Source organism: Panthera leo, chromosome C1 (genome assembly GCF_018350215.1).
Source record: "Panthera leo isolate Ple1 chromosome C1, P.leo_Ple1_pat1.1, whole genome shotgun sequence".
Lineage (NCBI taxonomy): Eukaryota > Metazoa > Chordata > Mammalia > Carnivora > Felidae > Panthera > Panthera leo.
In genome coordinates, this window is record NC_056686.1 from 157,121,753 (window position 1) to 157,147,651 (window position 25,899).

At 39.3% G+C, this 25,899-nt stretch overlaps 1 protein-coding gene across 2 annotated transcripts; it reads left to right on the plus strand.

The window, feature by feature from the left end:
• The first annotated feature begins 2,418 nt into the window (after positions 1–2,418).
• On the plus strand, positions 2,419–24,625 carry DHRS9 (dehydrogenase/reductase 9). Of its 2 annotated transcripts, none has more exons than XM_042952584.1 (5): positions 2,419–2,567; positions 15,657–16,028; positions 17,453–17,711; positions 21,056–21,219; positions 23,936–24,625. In XM_042952584.1, the coding sequence occupies exons 2-5, from the start codon at positions 15,716–15,718 to the stop codon at positions 24,157–24,159; spliced, it is 960 nt and encodes a 319-aa protein (XP_042808518.1). In that variant the 5' UTR covers positions 2,419–2,567; positions 15,657–15,715; the 3' UTR covers positions 24,160–24,625. The 2 variants fall into 2 exon arrangements, with proteins under 2 accessions (XP_042808518.1, XP_042808517.1); XM_042952583.1 differs by lacking the exon at positions 2,419–2,567 and adding an exon at positions 4,404–4,573.
• The last annotated feature ends 1,274 nt before the right edge of the window (positions 24,626–25,899 follow it).

The following is a 25,899-nucleotide window of genomic DNA, read 5'->3' on the forward strand; positions in this document are numbered from 1 at the left end:
TATGTGTGTATCTATATATGTATTCGTGTGTGTGTATAATCATCTTTAAAAACTACACGCTTTTGTAAAAAATTGTATATAAATAAAAAAGTATGGTTTTATCATGTTTTAAACATTTTATAATAGAATATTCCAAATATACATAAAAGTAAACAGATTAGTATCCTGAACTCCCAGGTACCCATTGCCAGCCCCAGCATAAACCCATGGCTAATCCTGGCCCAACCACACACATATCCAGTCCTCCAAATACTATGGTATTTTGAAACAACTCCCAGACATCACATTATTTCATCCATTAATATTTCAGTAATTATTCTAAACAACAAGCATTCTTTTTTTGATAACCTAATATCACCATCACATCTGGAAAATTAACAATAATTTCTGAATAGAATCAGCTATTCCATTATCTAAATTGCTAATTGTCTCAGAAAAATTGCTTCAAATGGATTTGTTGTTGTTTTAATGTATGTTTCTTTGAATCAGGATCCAAATGATTTCTATATATTGCACATGGTTATTACATCTTTTAATCAATAGACTTCCTTTCCATTTTTTTGTCTGTGTAATTTATTTCTATTAAATAAACCATATTATTTGTCCTTAGAATTGCCCTCATTGGTTTGCTGATAAGACCTCCAGGATATAGTTTAATCTGTTTCCCCTATTCTCTATATTTCCTGTAAATTGGTAATTGGATGTGAAGGCTATATTAGATTGAGGGGTTTTTTTTGTTTGTTTTTGGTGTTTTGGGGGAGGCCATGAGTGTGGATAAGACTTTTCCCTAGTTGCCATTGTGCTGAATCATATCATTCTCACTGTAATCTTAAAAAAAAATCTTTTCCTTTTTCTCTTGCCTCACCCTCTCTTGTTTCACCCTACACCACCTAACTACGGTGACCCATATTAACAATCCAATACATATCCCTCCATATTTTCTCCATGTTCACATAAATATCTTATTCACATGCAGAGATTCTCTGTTTGCTTTATAAAAATGAGGTCTTGAAAAGCCTTCCAAGCCTAGTAGAAGAGTTCTAATTTGTTCTATTTAATGGCTCCAAAATAATACTCCATGTGCATATCCACCACAATTTACTCAGCCATCCTACTTCAGGTGGCAAATACTTTGTTCCTGGATTTTTTTTTTTTGCCACATCTTGTTCACATATACGTATATGCTGGCTTTTGTTTTTGTAGGATGGATTCCCGAGAGTGAGATTGCTGGGTCAAAAAATATCATGTATATTTTATTTTAATTGATGTTTCCTGATAGCTTTCAAAAAAGGCTGTAGCATTTCACACATCCACAGCAAAGGGTGAGATCATCCTTTCCTTGGCAATCTAAAACAGTCTCAAGGAGTGGAAAAAAAAAGTCACAAGTAAGAGTCACATGTTGGAAGCCAGCAAGGAGCAGGGGCCATTCAAGGAGAGGAAAACCTCTATGGGATCTCCTAATCAGCATTCAGTGAGCTAATGGCAAGTGGTTCCTCAATAGAAAAGGCCCTATTCATCTTTGTATCTCATGAACCTAATGCAGGCATGGCACAGAACAGACAATATAAAATACCCGCAAACAGGGTCTGAAGACAGTTATCTCTAACTGCTAAGAGTTAACCTCTAACTTCTCTCCATTTCATGGATCCCAGTGAGTTCTTTCCTACTGTGTTACATATTGCACAATGTAATGTATCTACCATCTGCTCTTAATTTCATTTGAGTCATTAGCCATCTCGACTAAGATTCTGGGCAGTGGGGGGGGGGAGTTGTCTTGAATTAGAAGAAACCAAGAAACTTGGCAAGATGATCATTCCTAAGTCATGGTCTTTTTAATGGTTTTTTTAATGGTCTACACGTGACAGTCACACCAAAAGGAGGACCCACCTCCTTCCTCTGTGAGAGTCACATTTTTCTTATTAAGCCTTCATTCATCTCTCTTGCTCTTTCCAGGGCAATGCTCCCTAATATAATACTCCTCACCCCCATCTTTCAAACCAAGACCTCTTGTTTGAGTAAGCTAAACGGTTGTGTGTTCTGCAAATAAGATCTTTCTTCAAAGAATCTACTAAATGTTCTCACAATTCAGTCCTTAACTATTAGTATTTGTAAGGATTTTACAGTGGAGGGAAACAAAAGATTAGCCCAGCTTCATCTTACAATGGGGAGAGTCAGGAAATGCCTAATGAGCAACAAAGCTCCTAGTTTTGACCAAGCCTAGCAACGCATTTATGGGCAGCATTTGCAATTAAGCAGCTTGAATGTCAAACGCATTGTTGGTGCAAAAAGGGGAATCTTTATACTGGAAATAAGAGCACTGTCTGTTGACAAAAGGAGGAAGTAAAAATTACAAAGTACACTTTTAAAAATACAAAGACGTAATACCAACTCATAGTTATTCAGAAAGGCACAGTCCACTGGGAGTGACCTGAGAGAGTGGATTATACTATACCAGGAAGGGGAAGGCCAACATACACTCAGCATAAACAGCCTTGCCCCCCACCCCCTTACCAGAGTGACATCAACCATATTCAGGAGCTGGACCCACCACAGCCTACAGTGCTGGGGTAAGTGGTTTTCTTCATCTGACTCATTTAGGATTATGTCTGGCTTGGACCCCAGCACAGTGCAGTTAGTTGTAGAAAACCCGATATATGTCACCAGAGACTGTCTTGAATCTGGACATTCTCCTTGTGTTTTGGTGTCTGGAAAGGTGGAGAAGGCACCCTTTGACAGAAATTGGGGGAAATATGGGAGACATAGAGATTTAGAAGAAAAAGGAGAGTCATATATTTAGTGTTTTGACACTGGCAGTACTTATAAAAGTACAGCCCAATTATCAACAATGAATACATTTAAATGAAATCCACAGTGCAATCTTTTGCTTTATAAAGGAACTAGGGAAAAAATAGAATTGCAATTTGCTCTGTATCTTTTACATCACCTTCGATAACCAGAAGTCTAACTAACTTAGAGAGAGTGCTGAACAAAGTAACATCTCATAGGTTGCCTTGTTAAGGAATAGAATGAAAGGAAATTTAGCTTTTAAGATGTGTATTTGAATGTAGATCTAGTTACAGTCCAGATATGGTTACTGCTGACAAATAGTTCCATTGCTTAAACCCCTATATGGGACCATTTGACAAGGGGGAAAACATACTAATGTCATAGCCTTTTCTTTCTCCTTTTCCCTTCAATCCTACATGACCACCCAGGTGCTTATAGCTCTCTCCATCTCAATGACAATAACTTGCTCACAGAAAGGATCTGATATTAATCATTTATACTTTTCTTCATGTAGATCGAAGTCAATGTATTATTTCTCTAAGGGGTTTTCTATGTAAGCCTTACTTTGACTTGCAGAATGTTAAAGGGGAAGAAGTATATTTGGCATATTTGTGGCGCCCTACATCTTTACCTGTATAAATTTCAGTCTTGGCTTCTTATTCTTTTGGAGACAAACGATCCCCATTTAATTTATAGTGTGATAGCAGTGTTCAAGCTCTACCTAGACAGATATGTTCATTCATTCACTCATCCCAGCTAAACCAAAATAAACTGCATTTTCAAAGAGGGAAGACAGAAGTCTGGGCAGTCTGAGACATAAAGCAATAAACTGATATGTAGGGAAACTGAAAGTAAACAATCAGTGGAGTTTGTACCTGGCTGTGTGCCTAAGGGGGGAGGTGGTAGCCTAGGGGATGGGGCGGGTGCATAATAGCGTTGTCTCTTCCTCCTCTTCCTCTGGAGCCTCAATATTTTCCATTGCAGTCCCTGGATACGGCAGGTCAATTGTGATAAACTCTGAAACAGAACAACTCTGGGAAGGGAAGGGGCATCCTTTCCTGTTCTCAGTGATTTAGTCCCAGAAATCATTTAGGTAAGATCTCCTCGACATACCTTAAGACTCATAAATAAGTACAGAACCTCATTTCACTAAATTATTTTGATCTCCTTGCTCATCGGTGTTAAAAAAAAAAATGATAAAAAGAATCATCAGATTGGTGTCCCTTACCTACTCTCTTAGGAAAGAAGGAGTACTAAGTTAGCAAAGGCAGGTTAACAGGAAGAAAAAAAAAAAAAAAACCCTAGAGATTATGAACAGTAATCATAATTCAAAATTAAATGATTAAAACAATGCACCAGACAGTTTACAAAATGTTTCCACGTTACATTATTTCAACCGCTGAATTTGGTCAAGAGATTGCACTCAGAGTTAAAGGAATGTTATTAATCATTTTTAAGTCTCTTCTGAAAGTTGCTAAATTTAATTTACTGAAGCTACTACCAATTCCTTTGGAAACACATGACCCCCAGCTTCTTGGCTTTCTTCATCCACTAAAGAGAGAGTTAGTCATCAGTGTCATATAAGAGTGACTCAGAGTAAGGTGGGAACCGGAGGACTTCTCACACATATATGAACTCAGAACTTGACGGAAGCCCAGGCATCAACACCTCCAGGGGATCAGTGTGGTCAGGTGGCTCAACCCTTCCTTGCCCAGCACAGTGGGCAGACGGCACTTAGCCCAGCCGGTCCACAACAGCTTCTGCGCCCCAGTTCATTCTCAGTAAGGTAACCAATGACTGAATTCTGTCCTTTATCTCTTGGTTTCTCATGTCAGTCTTCAAACTGCCTTTGATTTTCCTCACTCTTACAAAATTAATCGAGTTATTTTTCATGCTATAATAACAATAACAATGTTAGAAGGTTGTGATGGACACTGAGTCCATCTTACCATAAAAGTGATCCCAATGTCACCCAGATCCTTGCTTTAAGCTCTCCCAGGTCTCTGTTTGAATGTTCTTTGGCACTCTAGAGTTACAATCCAATTTATATCTAGTTATTCTTTCTGTGCCTATTTGACACCATCTGTAAAACTTATAATTAGCTGGAAACTGAATGGGGGAGGGGCTCCAAAAAAGAGTAGGAATCTTAGCTGAGTTTCTTACTAGAGCAGCAGATTTGCTACCTATAGTTCTGTTCTGTTTATCAACCGGCCTTGCCAATATTATCAGATGTCACCTGAGGCGAATGCACACATGCACACTAAAGTGGGTGAGAAAAACACCTTCTAGGGCAGAAGGAAGCAGGGAACTCCTCACAGTGCATATTTGATTCCTGGAAACTAAGATGAGAGCAGTAAACTCGCTTCAGATATTTACTCTCCATTTCATGATCCTGTGCCTGGCATTTTACCTGGAAGACGTTGGGCTTTTCCCCCAGTCTGAGTCTGTATTCACTTTGACTCCCAACATGCAACAGGTAAGGGAGAAAGTCAATTTAGTGGCTTCACTGCCACTTAATCTTGGCAGCCTTTGTTAAAGGCTTTATGAATAAAATGGTGGTGTGGGACACTCTCTCAATGGGTTAATTTTTAGCAGCTGAGGAAAAAGTTTAAATAAAACATGCATTTAGATCAAAAATCAGGGGCACCTGGGTGGCTCAGTCGGTTAAGCGGCCGACTTCGGCTCAGGTCACGATCTCGCGGTCCGTGAGTTCGAGCCCCGCGTCCGGCTCTGTGCTGACAGCTCAGAGCCTGGAGCCTGTTTCAGATTCTGTGTCTCCCTCTCTCTCTGCCCCTCCCCTGTTCATGCTCTGTCTCTCTCTGTCTCAAAAATAAATAAACGTTAAAAAAAAAATTTAAAAATCAACTTAAGGTTGTACAAATAGCTCTGAAATGTCCCCCTACCCTACTAGCCCAAGGTAAGGACAGTGCTTTATTTATCCTTTAAAAAAAATTTTTTTTAAATGTCTATTTATTTTTGAGAGAGAGACAGAGAGACAGAGAGCAAGCAGGGGAGGGTCAGAGAGAGAGGGAGACACAGAATCTGAAGCAGGCTCCAGGCTCTGAGCTGTCAGCACAGAGCTGGACGTGGGGCTCGAATCCACAAACTGTGAGATCATGACCTGGGCCGAAGTTGGATGCTTCACCGACTGAGCCACCCAGGCGCCCCATGCTTTATTTATCTTAGTATCCTTTAGCGTATGTTAGATGCTCTAAGAATATCCTTGGCTAGGTGCTGCATGAAATGAAATTTAAATGTTGTATCATCTTCATGTTTTTGAGACTTGAAAAGTACGCCCAATTTTAGAACAAATCCCAATGTTTAAATACAAGGAAAAAAATCATTATCTCATACATTTCAGATGAGGAAAGGGGGAATTTGTCTTAAAACCCTTATAACAGTGTCACTTTCTTAAGGTACAGACTTTCAAAACTCACACCTTTACTTCCACTCAAAGATGACTGTGTAGGAAAAGAAACACACTGCAGTTTTGAACACATTTTCTGTATACATACCTAACATTCTCTCCATATTCTAAGCTTTTTTTGAAGCCTTGTGATGATAAACTAAATCATATACAATATACAATCTCTTAAGTAAAGCAGCCATGGCTTTACCAATAATTCTTACCCTGCCAGTACTGTCAGGAACCATATTGGCAAAGCCATCAACTAGGGGTACCGGGGATAATTAATTAACTAATAATTGTAGGTGTTATGATAAATGATAATGAAAAAGTTTTGAGAAAAGGCAGAAGCAACTCAGAGATACTTTTATCCTTAGAAATAAAAACGCCAAATGTACATGCGTCAGGCCTTCCCTACATTAAGAGTGGCTGCCAGACCTCTTCTAGGAGACTGAATGAATGAGTCTGCAAAGGAAGCACGCCCTCCTCCGTGTCTCACCGGTCCCACCACACAAAGTACACCCAGGGTACTTCCCTCCTGGAGGAAGCAGGACTCAAGGGGAATGTCACTGTCAAAGGAGCTTCTTCATTCCATTGAATGAGAGAACTTAATGTTTCCATGATGACAAATACCCCCTCAGTTATATCATCATGATCATTTTCGTCATCATCATCATCAATTATTATTTTAATCAGACCTTCAAAGAAGCATTTGTTACTTAATGGAAGCATACTTCATATAGGATCCCTTGGCTTCACTTAAAATTTTCTCCTTAGATTTCTGGGTGCCCAACTTGAACATTTTTTTTCACAGAAACATAATTTATTAGTCATATGATTTAGTTTGTGTCATTAGATCTAAACACTTAGTTTTCTTAAAAGTGCAGCTGAAATCTGTGAAAGGTCACTTGGGTTACAAAAACAAACAAATAGAATTTCTTACTTCAATGAAAAGATCAAACTAAAAAGGAATTTGGTATACTTAGCTAGGTTAACGATATTTAAATGCACTAAGGACATATATGTCCAGAATGCCATCGATATTACGAAAGCTGTGCAAGAGAACTTCAAAAAGAAAATATTAGAAAGTTACTTCTAAATGCTCTCTATTTGATGTTTTTTAATGAACAACTTAGTTGTTGATTCAACTTAGGCCATGATTGCAACAAATTGCAAGTAAATTCAAACCCTACAAATTCCTATCAATCAGTGTGATTGACAAGTTTCAATATTGCTTTCTAAAACAAAGCCCTCCATGGAGTTATGTAGAAATGAAATGAAATCTGGTTGGAGGATGTATTTTAAAAGAATTATATATTTCTTATGAAAAGCATTGCTCAGAATGACATTGAGACATTATTCTCAGTTCTTTTGTTTATTTTTAATTGTGTCATTTAATTTTAAAGGGCAGAGGAAGATCAGTAAGAGAAGTGAAATCAAAGCATCTTATTTTGGACTTTTTACTAGGGAAATAAACCCAGTTATAGAAAGTTAAAAAAAAAAAAAAAAAAAAAAAAAAAAGCAGAAGTGAGCAAGGACAGCAATCGAGTTGCAATATTTTCCCAAAGCAGCAAAGCATTTTGCATGGCAAATGAAAGACACAATTAGTTCTCCTTTCTTGGTTCCTTTTGAATCTTTGTGGTCAAGAATTTTGATAAAGTATTTCCATTCCTCCTACTAACTGATAATGGTCTAATTTCTTTGCAGTTATTCCTTCTCCTTCCACACAGTCTAGGGGTTCAGAGATCAGAATTTTAGCTCTCGCCACTCTCTGGCTGATAACTTCATGTACGATACCTACTGTACCTAGCTCACAGAAATATTTTGACAATTAAATGAGATAAATATTACTTGAACACTCTTCAAAAGTTCTTAAAGTTTCCTAAGTTGGAAGTGTGAACATTATATTGCTATTATTAGCCTTTTGCCTGATGGTTCAGAGGGCTCAAAGACTTAACCCAACTATCACCAGAACCCTGGGCTTAGAGTTGAAACTTTTTCCTTCTTTTCTTTTCTTCCTTCTTTCCTTCTACAGCACTAATTTACCTAATACCCAGTATCACACAAGTACTGGTGGTTGTAGAGAATTGTACACATAGCCCAGACTCCCAGAGTTCAGTGGGAATCCAGGTGGCAGTGCAGCAAAGGATTAAAGCATGAATAGCCAAATCAAAGTGGCCGGGGTCCCCAAACAGCACTATGATTGTATCTTGAGCCAATTAACCTGCGTTTCTGAATTTGTTTCTTTCTCTATAAAATGGAGATAATGTTACTGTAAGGTTTAAGTAAGATAGGGGCGCGTGGGTGGCTCAGTTGGTTGAATGGCTGACTTCAGCTCAGGTCAGGATCTCACGGTCCATGAGTTCGAGCCCCGCATCTCTGCGCCGCCCCTGCTCATGCCCTGTCTCTCTCTCTCTCAGTCTCTCTGTATCTCTCTCTCAAAAATAATTAAATAAATAAATAAGATAAATATTCATAGATTCTACCAGAGGGCCTGGAATACAGCAAGCACTCAATAAACCATAGCAGTTATTACCGTTCCTACCTGACCTGGTGAACTGGGAATCCAAGTACCATGGTTTTTCTAGTACCATATTCTGAATTCTGCAGAATCAATTGACATCCCACCAGAAGGGCTTCCACAGAGGAACCTGTAGTGGCCCAAACCCAAAAGTCTTAGCCAGAATTGAGGCCTCACAAATGTTGGGAGTGCTAACTTGGTAATTTCTAACTTTGGCTTTTTCACTGCCTCCAACCTCATGATGACAAAAAGGCACTTTTTCTAAATCATAGAAACTAATACTAATATTAGCAAGATGTGAGTTATATTTTATAAGTAATAAAACTTTTCTGGTAAGGCCATTAAAAATAAATAAACTCTCATCAATGTGGCACCACCAGAGAACTAATGACTGAGCTTCCAGAAAAATAGTTCTGATGTTGTGAAGTTCTGGACCCACAAGGCAAGGAACCGCTAGACCAGTGTTTCTCAAATGGAAGCAGTTTTGTCCCCCAGGGGACAACTGGCAAACATTTTTCGTTGTCACAACTGGGGTGGGGGTGCTACTAGCATGTAGAGGATCGAGGCCAGGGGTGCTGCTAAACATCCTGCAATGCACAGGACAGACTCCACAACAAATAATTATTTGACCCAAAATAGGAAAAGTACCCCAGGCCTTCCCAAGTGAGCATGACTGATCCTGCCACAGCGATAAGCTTCTGCCTATGTAGCAGATATTTAGTCACTTTTTTTTGCGAGGTACTCTCCAACGGAAAAGTTATTATTTCCATTTTGCAAATAGGAAAATGGAGGCTAAGAAAATATAAATAATGTGCCCAAAGACCTCTGATGATAGAGGAGCTGGGACTAGACCTCTACCTGTCTGATTTTGAGACCTGGGTTCCTAACCCCTGCCCTACTGCCATGTGTGTGTGTGTGTGTGTGTGTGTGTGTGTGTGGCCTCAGTCGTTGCTTCCCACGTTTATTTTTCCTAGCAAAGTGGCTAGTGTTTATTTGGGCTTAAGAAATATCTCCAGGACTGGTTCAGAGGATGCGGCTGTCCACACACTGCAGTGTGAGGGCTGCAGACCTGCTCTCCTTTACTCTGCTCTCACCTTTGATGAGTCCACAGGCTCACAGCCACTGCATCCTAAGAGGACTGTTACAGATGAGGTGCTCCTTGCCTTGAACCAAGCGATGTGTACCCCTGGTAAGCACTTTGTTGTGAGATGGAAGACAAAGCAGATAAACAAACAGCCAAGCCACTAAGGTCAGTGCCCCAAGTCTCTGAATTTTAGGGACCAAGGAGCCATGTGAAGGTGACCAGGCTGGCGGTGTATTGTTGAGGCAGCCATAGTAATCACAGTTATTCATTTACTTCTTGGTGGTCAATGAACCAACCAGCCATCAATCAGCTTCTGTATACAGGTCATGTTCCCAATGACTCTGACCAAGGGCTGCTGCTCAGGAACATGACAACACATGGAATCTTGGCTAAAATACTATTAGAGGTCAGAGGTGTGTATGTATTGGTTTATGGTTGACTGGTCCGATGACCTAGAGGAATGTGAACCTTAAGAATTGAAGAAGAACCAGTATTTTTTAGACAATAATATTTGGGGTAAGGACAGGCTTTATAAAACTCTAGGTCAGAGTTGGTAGTCCCCTGGATTCTGGCTGCAGGCTGGGACACCAGCATCTGAAATGACTCTCAGCCTAGAGAGGTACCTAATAAAGACAACACATTTTAAAATGTGAACCCATCTTTGGGGCGTCTTAGTGGCTCAGTCCGTTAAGCGTCTGACTTCGGCTCAGGTCATGATCTCATGGTTCATGAGTTAGGGCCCCGCATCAGACTCTGTGCTGATGGCTCAGAGCCTGGAGACTGCTTCAGACTCTGTGTCTCCCTCTCTCTCTGCCTCTCCCCAACTATGTTCTCTCTCTCTCTCAAAAATAAATATTCAAAAAATTTTTGAACATAAGTGTGAGCCCATCCTTAACAACTAAAAAGCTCTTCTCTGTGGCTTGTCACCAAGGAAAAATGTGTTTGGCTAGGGAACGAGGAAGTAAGGGAGAAATGGAGAGGATGAGGAAGGAGGAAGGAATCTTACTGCTTTGGTTTGAGTTTTTGTTTTTCTCCACTAGTTGTGAAGGTGAACTTACCAAAGAGTAGAAGTCCAAGGTCACTAGATTCTGAAGTGCTGGAGTTCTTACCTATTTTGTGCATGAAACCCTTTGGGTCTAGTGAAGCCTTTTCTCAGGAAAAAAAAAAAAATGTTTTATTTTCCCTTGCCAATTTTTTACTTTTTTATTTTGAAATAATTTCAAATTTGTGGAAAAGTTGAAAAAATAATACAACCCAGAATCCCCAAATATTAACATTTTACCACATTTGCATTTTCATTCTCTCTTTATAACCATATGTATGTGGGGGTTTTGTTGTTAATTGAAGTATAGTTGGTATACAATATTATATTAGCTTCAGGTGTACAATATAGTGACTAGACATTCATATACATTACAAAATGCATGCCACCTATCACCATACAAGTTATTACATTATTATTGACTATATTTCCTATACTCTGCTTTTTATTCTTGGGATTTATTTCTTTTATAACTGAAGTTTATACCTGTTAATCCCCTTCACCTATTTCACTCATCCCCCCACAATCACCCCCACCACCCCCCACCTCTGCCCTGGCAACCACCTGTTTGTGGTTGGGCAACCACATCTTCTTTAGCCATTCATCTATCAATGGAAACTCAGCTTGCTTCCTTTATATGTTTACTTATTTATATGAATATTCTTATTATTTTCTTAACAGAGTTAAAGACATGGTCTTAACTGAGTTGAGACATGGTGCTACTTAATCTTTAAATTCTTCAGTGTATATTTCCTAAAAAGCAGGAACTTTCTATATAATCTTAGTAAATTATAAAAATTGAAAAATTAATATTTATTGAGAATGCAATATTATTTGTCAGATCAACAAATCTCACTCAAATTTCATGAGTTGACCAAATAAAATCCTTTCTGGCAAAAGAAAAAAATAGTTTTCTGGTCCAGTATCACATGTTGCATTGGGTTGTCATATCTCTTTAGTCTCCGTTTATCGGGAGCAGTCTTCAATCTTTCTTTTCCTTCATGACTTTGACATTTTTAAAGAGTATATGCCATATATTGTCTATGGAAGAGGTAGCTCCATGCAGGATTAGGATCCATTTATGTACAAAAGTGTTGCTGTGTCCTTTCCAGTGCACCATCCCAGGAGGCACCTAATGTTGGTTTGTCCCATGACTAGCAGTGTTAATTTTTATCACTTGGGTAAGGTGGTATCTGTCAGATTTCTCTTCTGTGAAATTATTATTACTCTCTTTTTAACTAGTGCCTATCTTATGGGGAGATTTTTTGAGATTCTATAATGGTTTCTTATCAGAATTTCACCTACTAGTTTTAGCATCCATTGATCAAACTTCTCTGATATAATTGTTATGTCAGTTGCTAAATGATGACTTTCTAATTCCATCATTCCTTTTACATTTATTAGTTAGCATATTGATTCTTCTATAAAATAAGGCAAACAATGTGCCCTCTTTAACTCAAAAAAGCTGTTGAGAGAACCAGATGAGATCTATATGTAAAAGTATAGCGTAGAATGCTTCACAAATGTAAACCATTCTTTTACGATTACTCCCCTTATGCTTGCCCCCAGCAAAACTTGACAACATAGAAAGTTTCTACTCTCTGATCTAGTACACATTAAACTCCATGAGCATTTGCCTTCTTCAAATAATTCCATGGGGTTTGGATTGCAGTTAAGGCTACAGAATCCACTCAGAAAACATATTCAACATTTAGTTATCCAATTATTCAATTAATTGAGGCCAGACTTGAACAAAACACTATACTAATTGAATTTATAAATACAAAATTTCCTTAAAATATCTAAATATGAAATTTTGCAAAAGGTAGTTACACCAACACTTCACCTCAAAATTATACATTTTTAATGTATTTATATGTTTGAGAAGGGAAAATTCTACTACATAGACATTGATTTGCCACAAATCAATAACTCCTACGCAGGAAAGATTTGTGAAACTATGCCAAATTATTAAGCCACGATAGTCTACAAACTTGACTGCTTTAGAAATAGGCACAGCTGTATCCAAAGAATCAACTAGTTTGCTCAAACCTACCATATTTTAATGTTTACCTCTGACTTATTTTTATCAATTGATAGTTCTCTTGCCTTTTCTTTCTTTACTTATATATCTTTTTCTGGGAAAAAAGATGAAGGCAGAGCCCAGAATTTCCTTGAGAAGTGAAGAAGATATATTAGATTGCGTTATTTTTTATCTGAAATAATCTGTTCCTTATAAAGCAGCAGACAAAAATTGTGTGTATGTGTGCACATGAGTGTGTGTGTATAATTCTGTATATTTCTATTCCTTATTAGGGAGAGAAACATTTACGTATACAGGAAAATATATATACAAGAAGACTTACCAAAACACTAAGAGCCAAATGTGATAATCATTATTTCCTTCTTTAATTTTTTCTGTATTTGCCAAATTCTTTTTACCATGAGCATAAGTTACTTTTACAAGCAGGAAAAAAAATGAACAATTTTTTTAAATGGTTCAAATGAAAAACCAGGAAATAATTGTAAAAAAAAAAAAAAAAAAAAGAAAAAGAAAGAAAGAAAGAAAGAAAAAGAAAGTCCAGGGGTACCTGGCAGCTCAGTTGGTTGAACATCCAACTATTGATTTTGGCTCAGGTCACAATCTCATGGTTTGGGCTCTATGCTGTCAGCACAGAGCCTGCATGGGATTCTCTCTCCATTTTCTCTCTGCCCCCTCCCCTGCTCACTCATTCTCATTCTCTCTCTCAATCTCTCTCTCTCTCTCTCTCTCTCAAAATAAATACGTAAACATTAAAAAAAGAGAGAGAGAGAGAAAGGTCAAAGTTTATAAAATTGCTTGGCCTTGCAAGTACTTTGAACACAGTGTCCATAAACAGTCATGATTCCAGAAGCACCCGTAAGGTCTGAACTTCAACTGAAGTCTTATCTTCTATTTAGCACATAAGGCCCCTCTTGATTCTAAGGGTGGCTCTGGATCAAGGGCAGAGATATGTGTGAACATGGGGCAAAGAAAGGAAACTTTCTGAGTCAAAAGCGAAGGAAATAGGGTTTTTCCCAAGGTGATATTTTCTCCTGCCCCTCTTGCTTCCAAAGGCAGAGAGAGCCAATACAGGCCCAGGGCTGCTCTTACATGTGGTGGGACCTAACAATCTTCCTCCTTTGTGTTGTCTATGGCTGAGCTAGGAGGCCTGAGCCATCGTGATGCTCAGACCTAGGCAAACAGGTAAATGCCCTCCAGTTCTTGTTCACTTTGTCCTATGGGATAGCTTGCCCTTCCCTGGCCACCGGTACCCACAGTAAAATTGACGGTATTGGCTGTCTTTGTAAATAACAAACATCATAATACATATTTTATATCTATATTATGGGGAATATGTATATATTGGGGAATTTTATATCTCCAAATAGTCTGAAATCCCTCCCTGTGATACTTTTGATAGTACACTTCCAAATTAATATCACCCTTGTTTTCAATCATACAATTGCTTGATTCATTCACAACTGTAATTTTGCAGCCAAACACTGCATAATAACCTTTTGTAATGTTTATTTATTTATTTTGAAAGAGAGAGTACTTGCAAGCAGGGGAGGGGCAGAGAGAGGAAGAGAGAGAATCCCAAGCAGGCTCCTCACTGTCAGCACAGAGCCCAAACCATGAGATCATGACCTGAGCTGAAATCAAGAGTCGGATGCCTAACTGACTGAGCCACCCAGGTGCCCCAATAATTACTGTAACTTTTAAGACAGCATATGCATTTAAATGGTCAAGATTATAAAATTAATATAATATTCTTTTTTTAACATGTATTTTTAATCCAAAAAGAAGTGTGATATTTCTAAATTGATGTAGTAAGTGTACATGACATAATTTTTTTAATTTAAAAAAAGTAAAAAAAGGTAATACATGCTGAGGCAAAATGCAGGTGCAGTCTTCTGAGTAAAGGGGAAAGGAAGCCCTCCACCTTTTTGATTTTAGGCCCTAGGCCATCTAGCCCTGTCAAACTAATTGTCCAAGTCATTCTGCACTGCTTACAGTCAAAGCTTCATGGTTTTCAGGAAAGAATTTGCTCTCCTTTGTCCTATGTACGTGCGAATCTTCTTCCTCACCGAAAGCCAGAGAGAACAGAATCTGAGACTTCTTGATTCTGTTTGGGACACTGTGCCTTCGGCCATCATCCCTCAGTCTCTTCCCACTCATCTCACCCTCTCTCCATGAACTCCTTGGCGGCTGCCCACTGCATACTCTCTGCATGGTGTTGTGATGGTTTTTAGAGTTGGGTTGAAGGATGACAATAAGCTACTGAAAATAACAAACTGGAAACCAACTTAGGAACATTTTCATAATGGCAATACCAAAATACTCTCCTTTTCCTGACAGTCTAAGAATAATTAAGAATCTAATCAATCAATTGAAATTGAACATTTTCTAATAGATTGAATTTCATGAAGTTGCAAGAGATAAGATTTTACCATGACAGTCTGTGTTTCACATAGATGAATTCACACATGAGATTACTGTCACATCAAACCCAATGACCTGTGTCAGCTTTGCCATGGCATCTCTCAATCTCTCTCTCTCTCTGTCTCTCTCTCTCTCTCCTGTTTACTTTCTCTGACTGTAGCTTGGTTGGTTTTCACATTACTTAGAGCTATGGTTTAGCACTTAAATAGCCATGTTTCCAACTAAATAACAGTTATTGTTTTTTAAAAACTATCTACTCAAATGCATTAAAGTATCTGAAGTTCGTAAAAATTGGGTTATAATCCTTTGATGGTTCTAATTTGAATTTTCTTTCTAATTTTGAACATTCAGGTCACCATCTTCTTTTATTGTACAAGAAAGGAGAGTTCCTATCATATACTGGAAAGAACATGTTCTTTTGGGTATTAGCCCTCCTAATCTTTTGTGGTTTTGTATGGAATTATAAAAGACAACTAAAGATTGCAGACATCACTGATAAGTACATTTTCATTACTGGGTGTGACACGGGTTTTGGAAATTTGGCAGCCAGAACTTTTGATAAAAAAGGATTTCATGTAATTGCTGCTTGTCTGACTGAATCAAAATCAACAGCTTTAAAGGCAGAAACCTCAGAAAGGCTTCACACCGTGCTTCTAGATGTAACAGACCCAGAGAATGTCAAGAGGACTGCCCAGTGGGTGAAAAACCAAGTTGGGGAAAAAGGTGAGTGATACAGGGGTGGGAAAAATGGAGGGGGTGTTGTAAAGTAGCTACAGCTAAGTTAAATGTGTTTGGATCTTAAATGGCCTTTCAAGAAAATGTCTCCTGAAGACCAGTTACGGTACTGGAGAATATTGGGAAAATCTTAGGATAGAGCCCTCAGTAGTTCCAAGTTTCAAGCTCTCTGTTTGCATGAAAGACACAGTCCCCATTATTCTCAGTCATAAGTCTCGGTGGGCAAATTTAGAAGTGAATTGGAGGTATTGAGTTTTCCTGCTCTTCTCTCGTGAAGTTCTAGTTTAGCCACATATATAGCAAAGGCACTTGGAGCTAAAAGCTACAGGAGATCATGAGAGCAATCCCCAAATTGCCATCTGGATACCTGGGGCCTACTTCTCACTCTAAAATCATTCCACAACTCACACATTTTCCATGGGAAAAGGTAGAAAATAGCCTGAGACTCTGATAAAGCTGTCTTAGATCATCGTGATAGAGTAGTAAGCCATCAGACCTCATTCTGCCAAGATGACAGCATTCCAAACTAGAGGACTTTTATTGGCTTGAATGAAGCTTGAAATATTCTCATTAATGAAGATATTAGGATCCAAAATGGAAAAAACGAAACCAAATGTATGTGATTTTTCTCTATCACATCTTCATTGTGTAGTTGAGACTCTGAACCTGAAAAGCAATGGTTTGATAATGTTCCCAGATCATTTTTTAAAAAAATGTTTTAATGTTTATTTATATTTGAGAGAGAGAAAGAACCAGCAGGGGAGGGGCAGAGAGAGACGGAGACAGAATCTGAAGCAGGTTCCAGGCTAGGATGCTGTCGGCACAGAGCCCAATGAGGGGCTCTAACTCACCAACCATGAGATCATGACCTGAGCCGAAGTCAGACGCTTAACCTACTGAGCCACCCAGGCGCCCCTCCAGACCATTTTTAATACTTGATTTCCAAACAAATTTAACAATATTAAATGTTTTCCATCATAAAATAAAACTTTCGATGACTAGATTTTTTACCAAAAATAGATGTGAAGTAGATTGATACTGCTCTTTGTCTGTAAAAAGCAGTTTATAAATAATCTCTCACTTTGCCATCTAGCAAGTGGGAAAAATAGACCATTTTACTCTACATCTGAGATGAAAAAGTAAAAGGCTCATTCAGACAGTATCAGTATTTTACATTCAGAACCAGAAATAGAGTTACTGTGAAATTGTAACAGAGCTTCAACTATTTCAATTTAGCTTCCCACCTTCTCTGAGAGTAGTTACTTCCCAAAACTGTAACGTATTTCAAAGCAGGAACATGGCTAGAAGGAGGAAATGGCACAAATGTGTAAAGCAGGGGCTGTATTTCCATCAAGGATGCCCATATCAGTGCCATCTTCTATCACAACTCCTTTCTTTCCTCTCTGTTCTAGGTCTCTGGGGTCTGATCAACAATGCTGGTGTTCTCGGAGTGTTGGCTCCCACCGACTGGCTGACAGTGGAAGACTACAGGGAACCTATTGAAGTGAACTTGTTTGGACTCATCGATGTGACATTAAATTTGCTTCCCTTGGTCAAAAAAGCTCAAGGAAGGGTTATCAATGTCTCCAGCATTGGAGGTCGGCTTGCACTTGGTGGAGGGGGTTATACTGTATCCAAATATGCATTAGAAGGCTTCAATGACAGCTTAAGGTAAAGTAAACATTGACATACTAAGAAATATTAGTTGGTAATGCTTATTGAGTGATTATTATGCACTAGGCACTCTATTTAGTGCTTTAAATTATTCCCAATAATAGTTCCCAATAGATAATACCCCTGAAACAGATTAAGTAACTTGCCCAAGGTCACCCAGCTGGTAAGTGGTAGAACTGAGATTGGACCTAAGTCTAGACAAGCCTCTTTTTACTTTTTGCATTAATGCATGATGCTGATAGCGATGGTGAATTCGTATTCAACAAGTCAGTTTGTTAAATAGTTAAGGAATCATATAGGGAGGCTAAATCAAGGCAGACCTCTCTGTTAGTGTAACTATCAGTTGCAGACACAACAACACCATTCTGTTTAAACCATCAGTAGAGGAGCTCCTGGGTGGCTCAGTCAGTTAAGCGTCTGACTTCCCTCAGGTCATGATCTCACAGCTGTAGGTTAGCCCCACGTTGGGCCCTGTGGTGACAGCTCAGAGCCTGGAACCTGCTTCAGATTCTGTCTCCATCTCTCTCTGCCCCTCCCCCACTCGCGCTCTGTCTCTCTAAAAGATAAATAAACATTAAAATAAATAAATAAATAAACCCTCAGTAGAAAATTATCTGGTAAAGTAAATGTAATTATCACAAAATAATGAATCAGCTACATAGCTTTCTCTCTCTCTCTCTCTCTCTCTCTCTCTCTCTCTCTCTCTGCAAGCTCCTGACCCATATTCCCATACATTTCAGACACTACAGCTAAAGAGATGATAACCTCCCCAACCCCACCCTGAGGACAAGAAATACAGTTTTCCTCTGGTGCTTCCATTTCCAAATAAAACTCAGAGCAGGAATTTACTAATCAGAGGTGGAGATTTTGCTCCCCCAAGAAAGCACTGACCACATCATTTTCCTGTGTGCCTACCAGAGAACCCCAGAGCCTAAAACAAAGGACTTATTTAGCAAACAAAGTGCACCCAGGCATGGATTTCTCTGGGTTTATAACATTTGACATTCACAGGGCTTCCTGAATCTGTAGATTTATATCTTTGCCAAATTTGGTGAGGTTTCAGCTATTGTTTCTTCAAACATTTTTTCCTGTAATCCATTCTTTCTCTTATCCTTCTGAGACTATAACACAAATGGTAGACCTTTGGTTTTATCACACAGATCCCTAAGGTCCTGTCCACTTTCTCAATCATTTTTCTTTCTGCTGTTCAAATTGGATAATTTCTAATGATCTACCTTCAAATCCACTGACGTTCCTCCATCACCATTCTGCTATTGAATCCAACCAATAAATACTTTATTTTGGTTATTATATCTTTCAAGTGTAAAATTTTCATTTGGTTCTTTGCCTTTTCCTTTTGGGGAGAAGTGCTGTAACTTTCCATTGACTTCAAGAGTATTTTCTTTTGTACTTGAAACATTTTTATAATAGCTGCTTTAAAGACTTTGATAATTCCAACATCTGTGTCCTTTTGGCATTAGCATCTGCCATTGTCTTTTCCCATGTGAGTTGAGATTTTCCAGTTCTTTTTATGCTGAACATTTGGAATGTTCCAGTTCTTTTGGAATGTTTCCAGTTCTTTTTATGCTGAATATTTGGAATTATATGAGACTATGGGTCTTATTTAAGTCCTATAGAGAAGGTTGATATTTTTGTTTTAGCAGACAGTTGATGAGGTTGTATTCAGGTCACAACTGCTAACCATCATTCTGTACTTTTTCCTGTTTGCTACCAGAGATGTCCCATAGATGTACCACACAGTAGCCAGTCTAGGATACAGAAGATGGTTGTCCCAGAGTTCGCTTCTCTAAGTCAGATCCATACATGCTCAAGTGCAGTGCATAAACAATGTTACGGGGTCACTTTCCTCAGCTCCTCTCTGTGATCTTTCCCGTTCCTTCTTGTTTCCTGGGACTTCCCTCCAACCAGATGTCACCCTATTCTGCCATCTACTTCCCATGTGTGTGCTGGGTATAGGGCCACATGATGGGTGGAAAGAGAAAGACAAAAAGCAACAGGGTTTCTTCCTATCCTCTTGGGGACCAATAACCACTTAAAAAAATTTTTTTTCAAGTGAAGTGTTTGTGTGATTGCAATACAGCTCTACATGGCTGAAATTACCCAATAAAGAGTGGGTATTTTTCTAAATCATGGAACTGGTATTGGAAAAGGTACTGTGCATGAAGGCCACAGTCAAGTGGCAACTCCAGAATTTCTATATGTAGGATGGTTTAGGGACAGTGGTCCAACTGGGAGAAGCCTGGGTCTCTTTAAAGCTATATTTGCCAAGCAAAAATACTGGTTTCATGCTGGTTTTACTTACCTGGTAAGCTTAGTTGGGTGACTTAAAGCCTGTTGTCCCCAGATTATATGCTATTTCATGAGTGGGTGGGGAGACAAATCTTCCCAAATACTTTCCAAAACCCAAAGGAGATCAGAAGATAGGTGTGTGAAGTACAATTAAGTTGGAAAATAACCCTTGAAATTTTAATGCAAGCAACATATTTTCAAAATCTTTCAAGATCAAGATAATTTGTATTTTTAGTTAAGTACACTGCAAACTAACCACTAGGCATGTTGCTAGAAAGCAGAACCTAAGATAAATCACATTTTAAGTTCATTGGTAGAGTTCTTTAAAAATCTTAGGATAAAGACTTGTATAAAATGAATAATTACTTCCTTATATATCCTTGGTGGAAATATAAATTAAATTTAGGAGGTAATTACTCATATAATGGTTTGCAATACTTTATTTTGCTTTAAAAGGCCCAGGGTAGGGGGGAGGGGTTCCATGATTCCCCTAAAACCTTATTGCCCAGTAAATGAGCAGACCTTTGGTTTTCTGAGGCCACACAATGAAAGAGCTCACTGAGCAGCAGAGGGAACAGATTAGCCACATCAAGGATTGTCACACTGTGTCCCTCAGCCTAGCCTCACTTGTTCCACAATCTCTTTACATTCCTAGAATGGAGGTAAACTTATCCACCCAGGCCAATCATCAGTCCATTTCTCCAGAAGGTGCTTTGCGTACTGAGAAGAAGCCTGTCCTTATCCTGAATGCTTGTCAATTTAATGAGAGAATCTGGCTTCACATGGAGCACTAAACTGGGGATGGGCCTACCCAGATGCCTTTCCACTTCTGCCACTAAACCGCCCTCCCTTTGCCACCCTGAACTTCAGCTTCCTCACCTGCAAGCTGCAAGCATAGAACAAGCTACTCCTTTCCAACCTATCCAATTCTGTGATTCCATGAAAAAAATTCATAAGAAAATAGTCATCCAAATAGCAAACATTCTCCAAACCAAGCTGGATTAAACATCATCAGTGTATTCTTTTCACAGACGGGACATGAAAGCTTTTGGTGTACACGTTTCATGTATTGAACCAGGATTGTTCAAAACAGGATTATCAGATCCAGTAAAGGCCACCGAAAAAAAACTTGCCATTTGGAAACATCTGTCTCCAGATATAAAACAACAATATGGAGAAGGTTACATTGAAAAAAGTAAGTCTCTGGTGGACCAGGGTTCCTCTGGGGTTCATTATCATAGACAACATGAAGGAGACTCAAAATTAAATGAAAAAAAAAAAAATAAGGTGTTCATAATAATATACCAATAGGGAATCCTAGATATGGATCAGAGATTCGTATTAATTCCAGTGCCATCTCTCACTTCAAGGGTTTACAAACATTTACTGGGCAGTTACCAAGTGCCAAGTTCTATACTAAACACCTTATAAATTTTATAATTTACTCCTCAAAAGAACCATAGGAGTAGTCAGCAGAGGCTTAGAAAGGTGCTATGTCCTACCAAAGGCTATACAGCTCCCCCTGGTTGTGTCCAGGCTGGAGCCCCCCATCTTCAACTCTACATAAACCTCCTCTTTTTGGTAAACAACAACCACTCACTAAACATTGTTCAAGGATTCATGGAGGTTACAAAATATAAAGAGTCAGACTCTGACCCTTACCTAGTATACAGTCAAGTTGACAAGAAAAAGTAACCACGTGAAACTAAAACAGTGACTCTACAATGTGTAAGAAAATTGATGCTATACTTCTTAGACAGAGCCCAACAGCCCAGAGTGGGTGCTAGATGGTGCAGTCTCTACTTACCCAAGAAATTCAGAACTGGATGAATGCATTGCTAGTTAAGTGGCCTTTATGAGACAGGTCAGGTTAGAGTAAGGCCTAAAGGACAGGAAGGAATTATTTGGGTGGAAGCTTTCCAGAGCAAGAATGCATGGGTTGGGGGGGTGGGGGTGGGGGTGGAGAGAGCAGGAGAAGTAACATAAATCAGATTGAGTCAGGGATGGAGAAATAATAATAGACTAGATTATGATGACTAACATATAGTGAACATTTGCTATGTACTTGTCACCATTCTAAGTGCTTTACATGGACTCTTTCATTTAAAATGCCCAAATAAACCCTATGAAGTAGCTATTACCTTAAGTTTATAGAAACAGAGGCATAGAGAAGTAACTTGCCCAATGTTGCACAATTAGTAAGTAGAAGAGCTAGATCTGAACCCAGACAGCCTGACTTCACCATTTATCCTTGGGCCCTGCACTATAATGTAAACGAGGCTTTAAGGAGCTGGTGGAACTTCCTGTAACAGGGCTCTGCCTCCACCTCAAACTTCCTGGTCTTATTACAAGCTTAGTCGACATTCCTCAAACACTTACTGAGCTCCTGCTTTGAGCCAAACAGGGCCCCACCTAACTTTGTGTCACTCTAACCTTAAAACTCTGGTCCTGCCTCTTTGTTGATGGATTTGGTAAGTCAGCCAACTGTGGCAAGGTTCAAGGCTGGAAGTTTTGGAGGTGGAGCCAAGAGCTGAGTCAGATCCACATGGGGAGGCTTTTAGAATGACAGACTTCCTCAACCACCCAACCCCACCCAACACACACACACTTGTGCACACACACAGATGCATACATACATATCAACGAGAACGTCTGGTTTGACAAACCTCCCAGTGCCATCATGTCACTATATGCTGAGAACCTCTGCCATTAAAAACTCAGCTTCTCACTCATTACCAACTCTGAAGATTCTAAGTAGTTCAGAAAAAAAATCCCTCATTTAAAAGAGCTTTTTCTATTTGATATTGACATTGATATTTCTAAATGCCTATGAATATATCATGAACTGCCATCTGAAAATTATTTTTTACTTGGCCCCTGGCTGAGGTATCCTCTCTTTTACTGATTGTTCTTATTAGAATTTTCCAAATCAGGACTTGGACATCAGCCAGACTCACAGTTCCAAAGCAGACCACAAATTTAAGCTCACCTTTCTTCATTTCCAAGGCAATAGTTGTAAGAGTTTAAAATAGACACTAAGACTTATTAGGTAATCTCAGTTAGGTTTTTTGAATAACTTGCAGCCACTAAGGCCTGAAGTAGAAGGGAAGATTTAAAAATCATAGACTTTTCTCTTAAGAAGACACAACTCAGGTATGTTTTAAGAGCACAGGAGGAATGCTTTGAGCCATTACCAATCTCTGATAAAATACCTGCCTCTTTAAAACTATCATAATTCATTAGGCAGACATTTCATCTGTCTGATAACCAGCCTATGTTTAGCATTCTGAGTCAAGACTTTTGGGGATGATTCCCTCTTTATTCACTGAATTATAGAAGTACGTGGTATGTGAGTGTACGTATGCACACACATGCACACCCACATTTCCTATATAGTATTCCCTTAAAACAAATTTGGACTCAAACCCACAACTTCCTGGGCTCAGGGGCCTCATAGACTATAGAGCATCTGTCCTTCATTGCTTTAGAGTAGTGCTTCTCAGTTTGTTCCCTGGACCAGCACCATCAGCATCACCTGGAAACTTGATAGAAATGGAAATTACTGAGTCCCACTTCACACCTACCTATTGGGTCCCAATTTAACACTGTAGTATTAAAGGCTATATATGAATCTCACAGGTGGTGAGTCAGAACCAACCCAGCAATTGGGTTTTAACAAGCCCTCTAGGAGATTCTGCTGCCCACTCAAGTTTGAGAGCCAGGGGTCTAACGAAAGCACGGTTGTATCCTTTCCTTAAAGAACAGATAGAAACCCACCACAAAGGGCCTCAATTATAACAGCAAATTCAAAATAAATACCCACATACGCATCCCCCCCTTTACACCCTAGCCTCCCACACCCCTTCTCCCCTTCTTCCAAAGAGTAAGGGTGTTTTTGTCTCTTTTTACAGGTCTAGACAAACTGAAAGACACTAATTCTTTTGTGAACATGGACCTCTCCCTGGTGGTGGAGTGCATGGACCACGCTCTCACGAGTCTCTTCCCCAAGACCCATTATGCTGCTGGAAGAGATGCCAAGACCTTCTGGATACCTCTGTCTCACATGCCAGCAGTTTTGCAAGACTTTTTATTGTTGAAACAGAAAGTAGAGCTGGCTAATCCCAAGGCAGTGTGAGTCAGCTGACAACAAATGCCTGCCCCCAGGCTATGATATTGGCTGCTTTCAAGGACACATCTCCTTTTTGGTCTCATTCTTTACCTGATCCAACCTGGACTCATTTAGATCATGCCTCTTTTGATAAATGAGGGAATCCAACCACCACTCGGGATGTCCCAGGGTCCCTTTTCAAGCCTTCTTTGGAAAGAAGGGCAGTGATGATGGGTCATATAGAAAGGCCAGGATGGCACCTGCCCAATATTGAGGTTTTGCCTGCTTAATAGGATGTAAAGGAAATTGAAAGACTTTCCCATTCAAAATGATATCTATCACCTGCTCCATGCCTCTAGCCACTACCCCTTGAACTCCAGAATGTTAAGTATTTGCCCCTTACCAAAATGTTGAGATAAGTAGAATACTGGGGCACGTGGGTGGCTCAGTTGGTTAAGTGTCCAACTCTTAATTTCAGCTCAGGTCATGATTTCACAGTTCGTGAGTTCAAGCCCCACATCAGGCTCCGCGCTGACAGTGTGGCCTGCTTGGGATTTTCTCTCTCTCTCTCTCTCTCTCTGCCCTGTTCCCCTCAAAATAAATAAATAAACTTTAAAAAATTAACAGCATTTTTTTTTAAAAAATGTAAGTAGAATACTTTTCATGAGAGGATTGGATATGTTATTTTGCTGAGAAGAAGACTCTGAAGGGTTGGAACTCACTTTTGTAAGCTTTGACAGGTCAGGAGAAGGAAGGGTGAGGAAGCATCTTGTGACTGGTATCGGCTACAGGGAGCAGAAAAACACAAAGTAGGACTGCAAGTAGGAGAAGGAAAAGAGCAGGACAAGAGTACTGAATGGAAGAAACAAGCATGAAAGTGGAGAGAGGGAGATTCCAGGACAAGCCTGCCTATTTTAGAGGGAGCTATGGAGGCTAAACAGCCTATTCAAGGCCACTGTGAACATTGACGCATACACCATCTGTGTTTGAGCCCGCATCGGGCTCTGTGTTGACAGCTCAGAGCCTGGAGCCTGCTTCAGATTCTGTATCTCCCTTTCTCTCTGCCCCTCCCCCGCTCATGCTCTGGCTCTCTCTCAAAAATAAAGAAACATTTAAAAAAAAAAAAAAAAGAATCAGTTCAATTAAAATCCTGTAACTTCCTTAAGCCTTTGACTACTTCCACAATGGCTCCCTACCTCTGGTTCTGCTGTAAGCCTCCCTTCAGAAACTAGTTGCCATGGTGACTTTTCATGATCTATCTGTTGGTCCGGAGAAACTCCATGTTGAGGCTTTCTGGGCTCAGTGGTCACAGAACAAAGAGCATCAAGAATCATTTCATCTAATTCTCTGCCTATAAGCAGGATATGGCCAAGTCATCCAGGCTAAAAAGAACCACCACTTCAATTGAAAATCTGTCCAGAAACTCCACAATTTCCTTGGGCAACCCAGCCAATATTTAAGAAGGAAAATTTCCAGGAGCTTCTAAGGAAAATGACCAATTTTGACTTTCTTCTCTATTAATTCCAATAATTGTCAGGAATGTGAGAGACCACAGTCTCATCAGCATGGAGGAAATAGCTAAACAGTCGCAAAATGAAAGGCCTTTTAATATATAGAAATCATTCGTAACAATTTAATCTAAACCACAGTTTATAAGGACAATGCTGGTCAACAGTTTCCTAAATTTTTGCCTGTTAAAAAATAAGACAATTCTGTTGACATTCATAATACTGACATTCTTCCTCAGCTCTGTGACTCATTTTTAAA

What these genes read in the sequence shown, in the direction of transcription:
- DHRS9 (XM_042952584.1), top strand. Translation starts at nt 15,716, where the DNA reads ATGTTCTTTTGGGTATTAGCCCTCCTAATCTTTTGTGGTTTTGTATGG. An exon ending in AAACCAAGTTGGGGAAAAAG is followed by an intron (nt 16,029 to 17,452) that starts GTGAGTGATACA and finishes TCTCTGTTCTAG; the next exon opens with GTCTCTGGGGTCTGATCAAC. An exon ending in GGCTTCAATGACAGCTTAAG is followed by an intron (nt 17,712 to 21,055) that starts GTAAAGTAAACA and finishes TTCTTTTCACAG; the next exon opens with ACGGGACATGAAAGCTTTTG.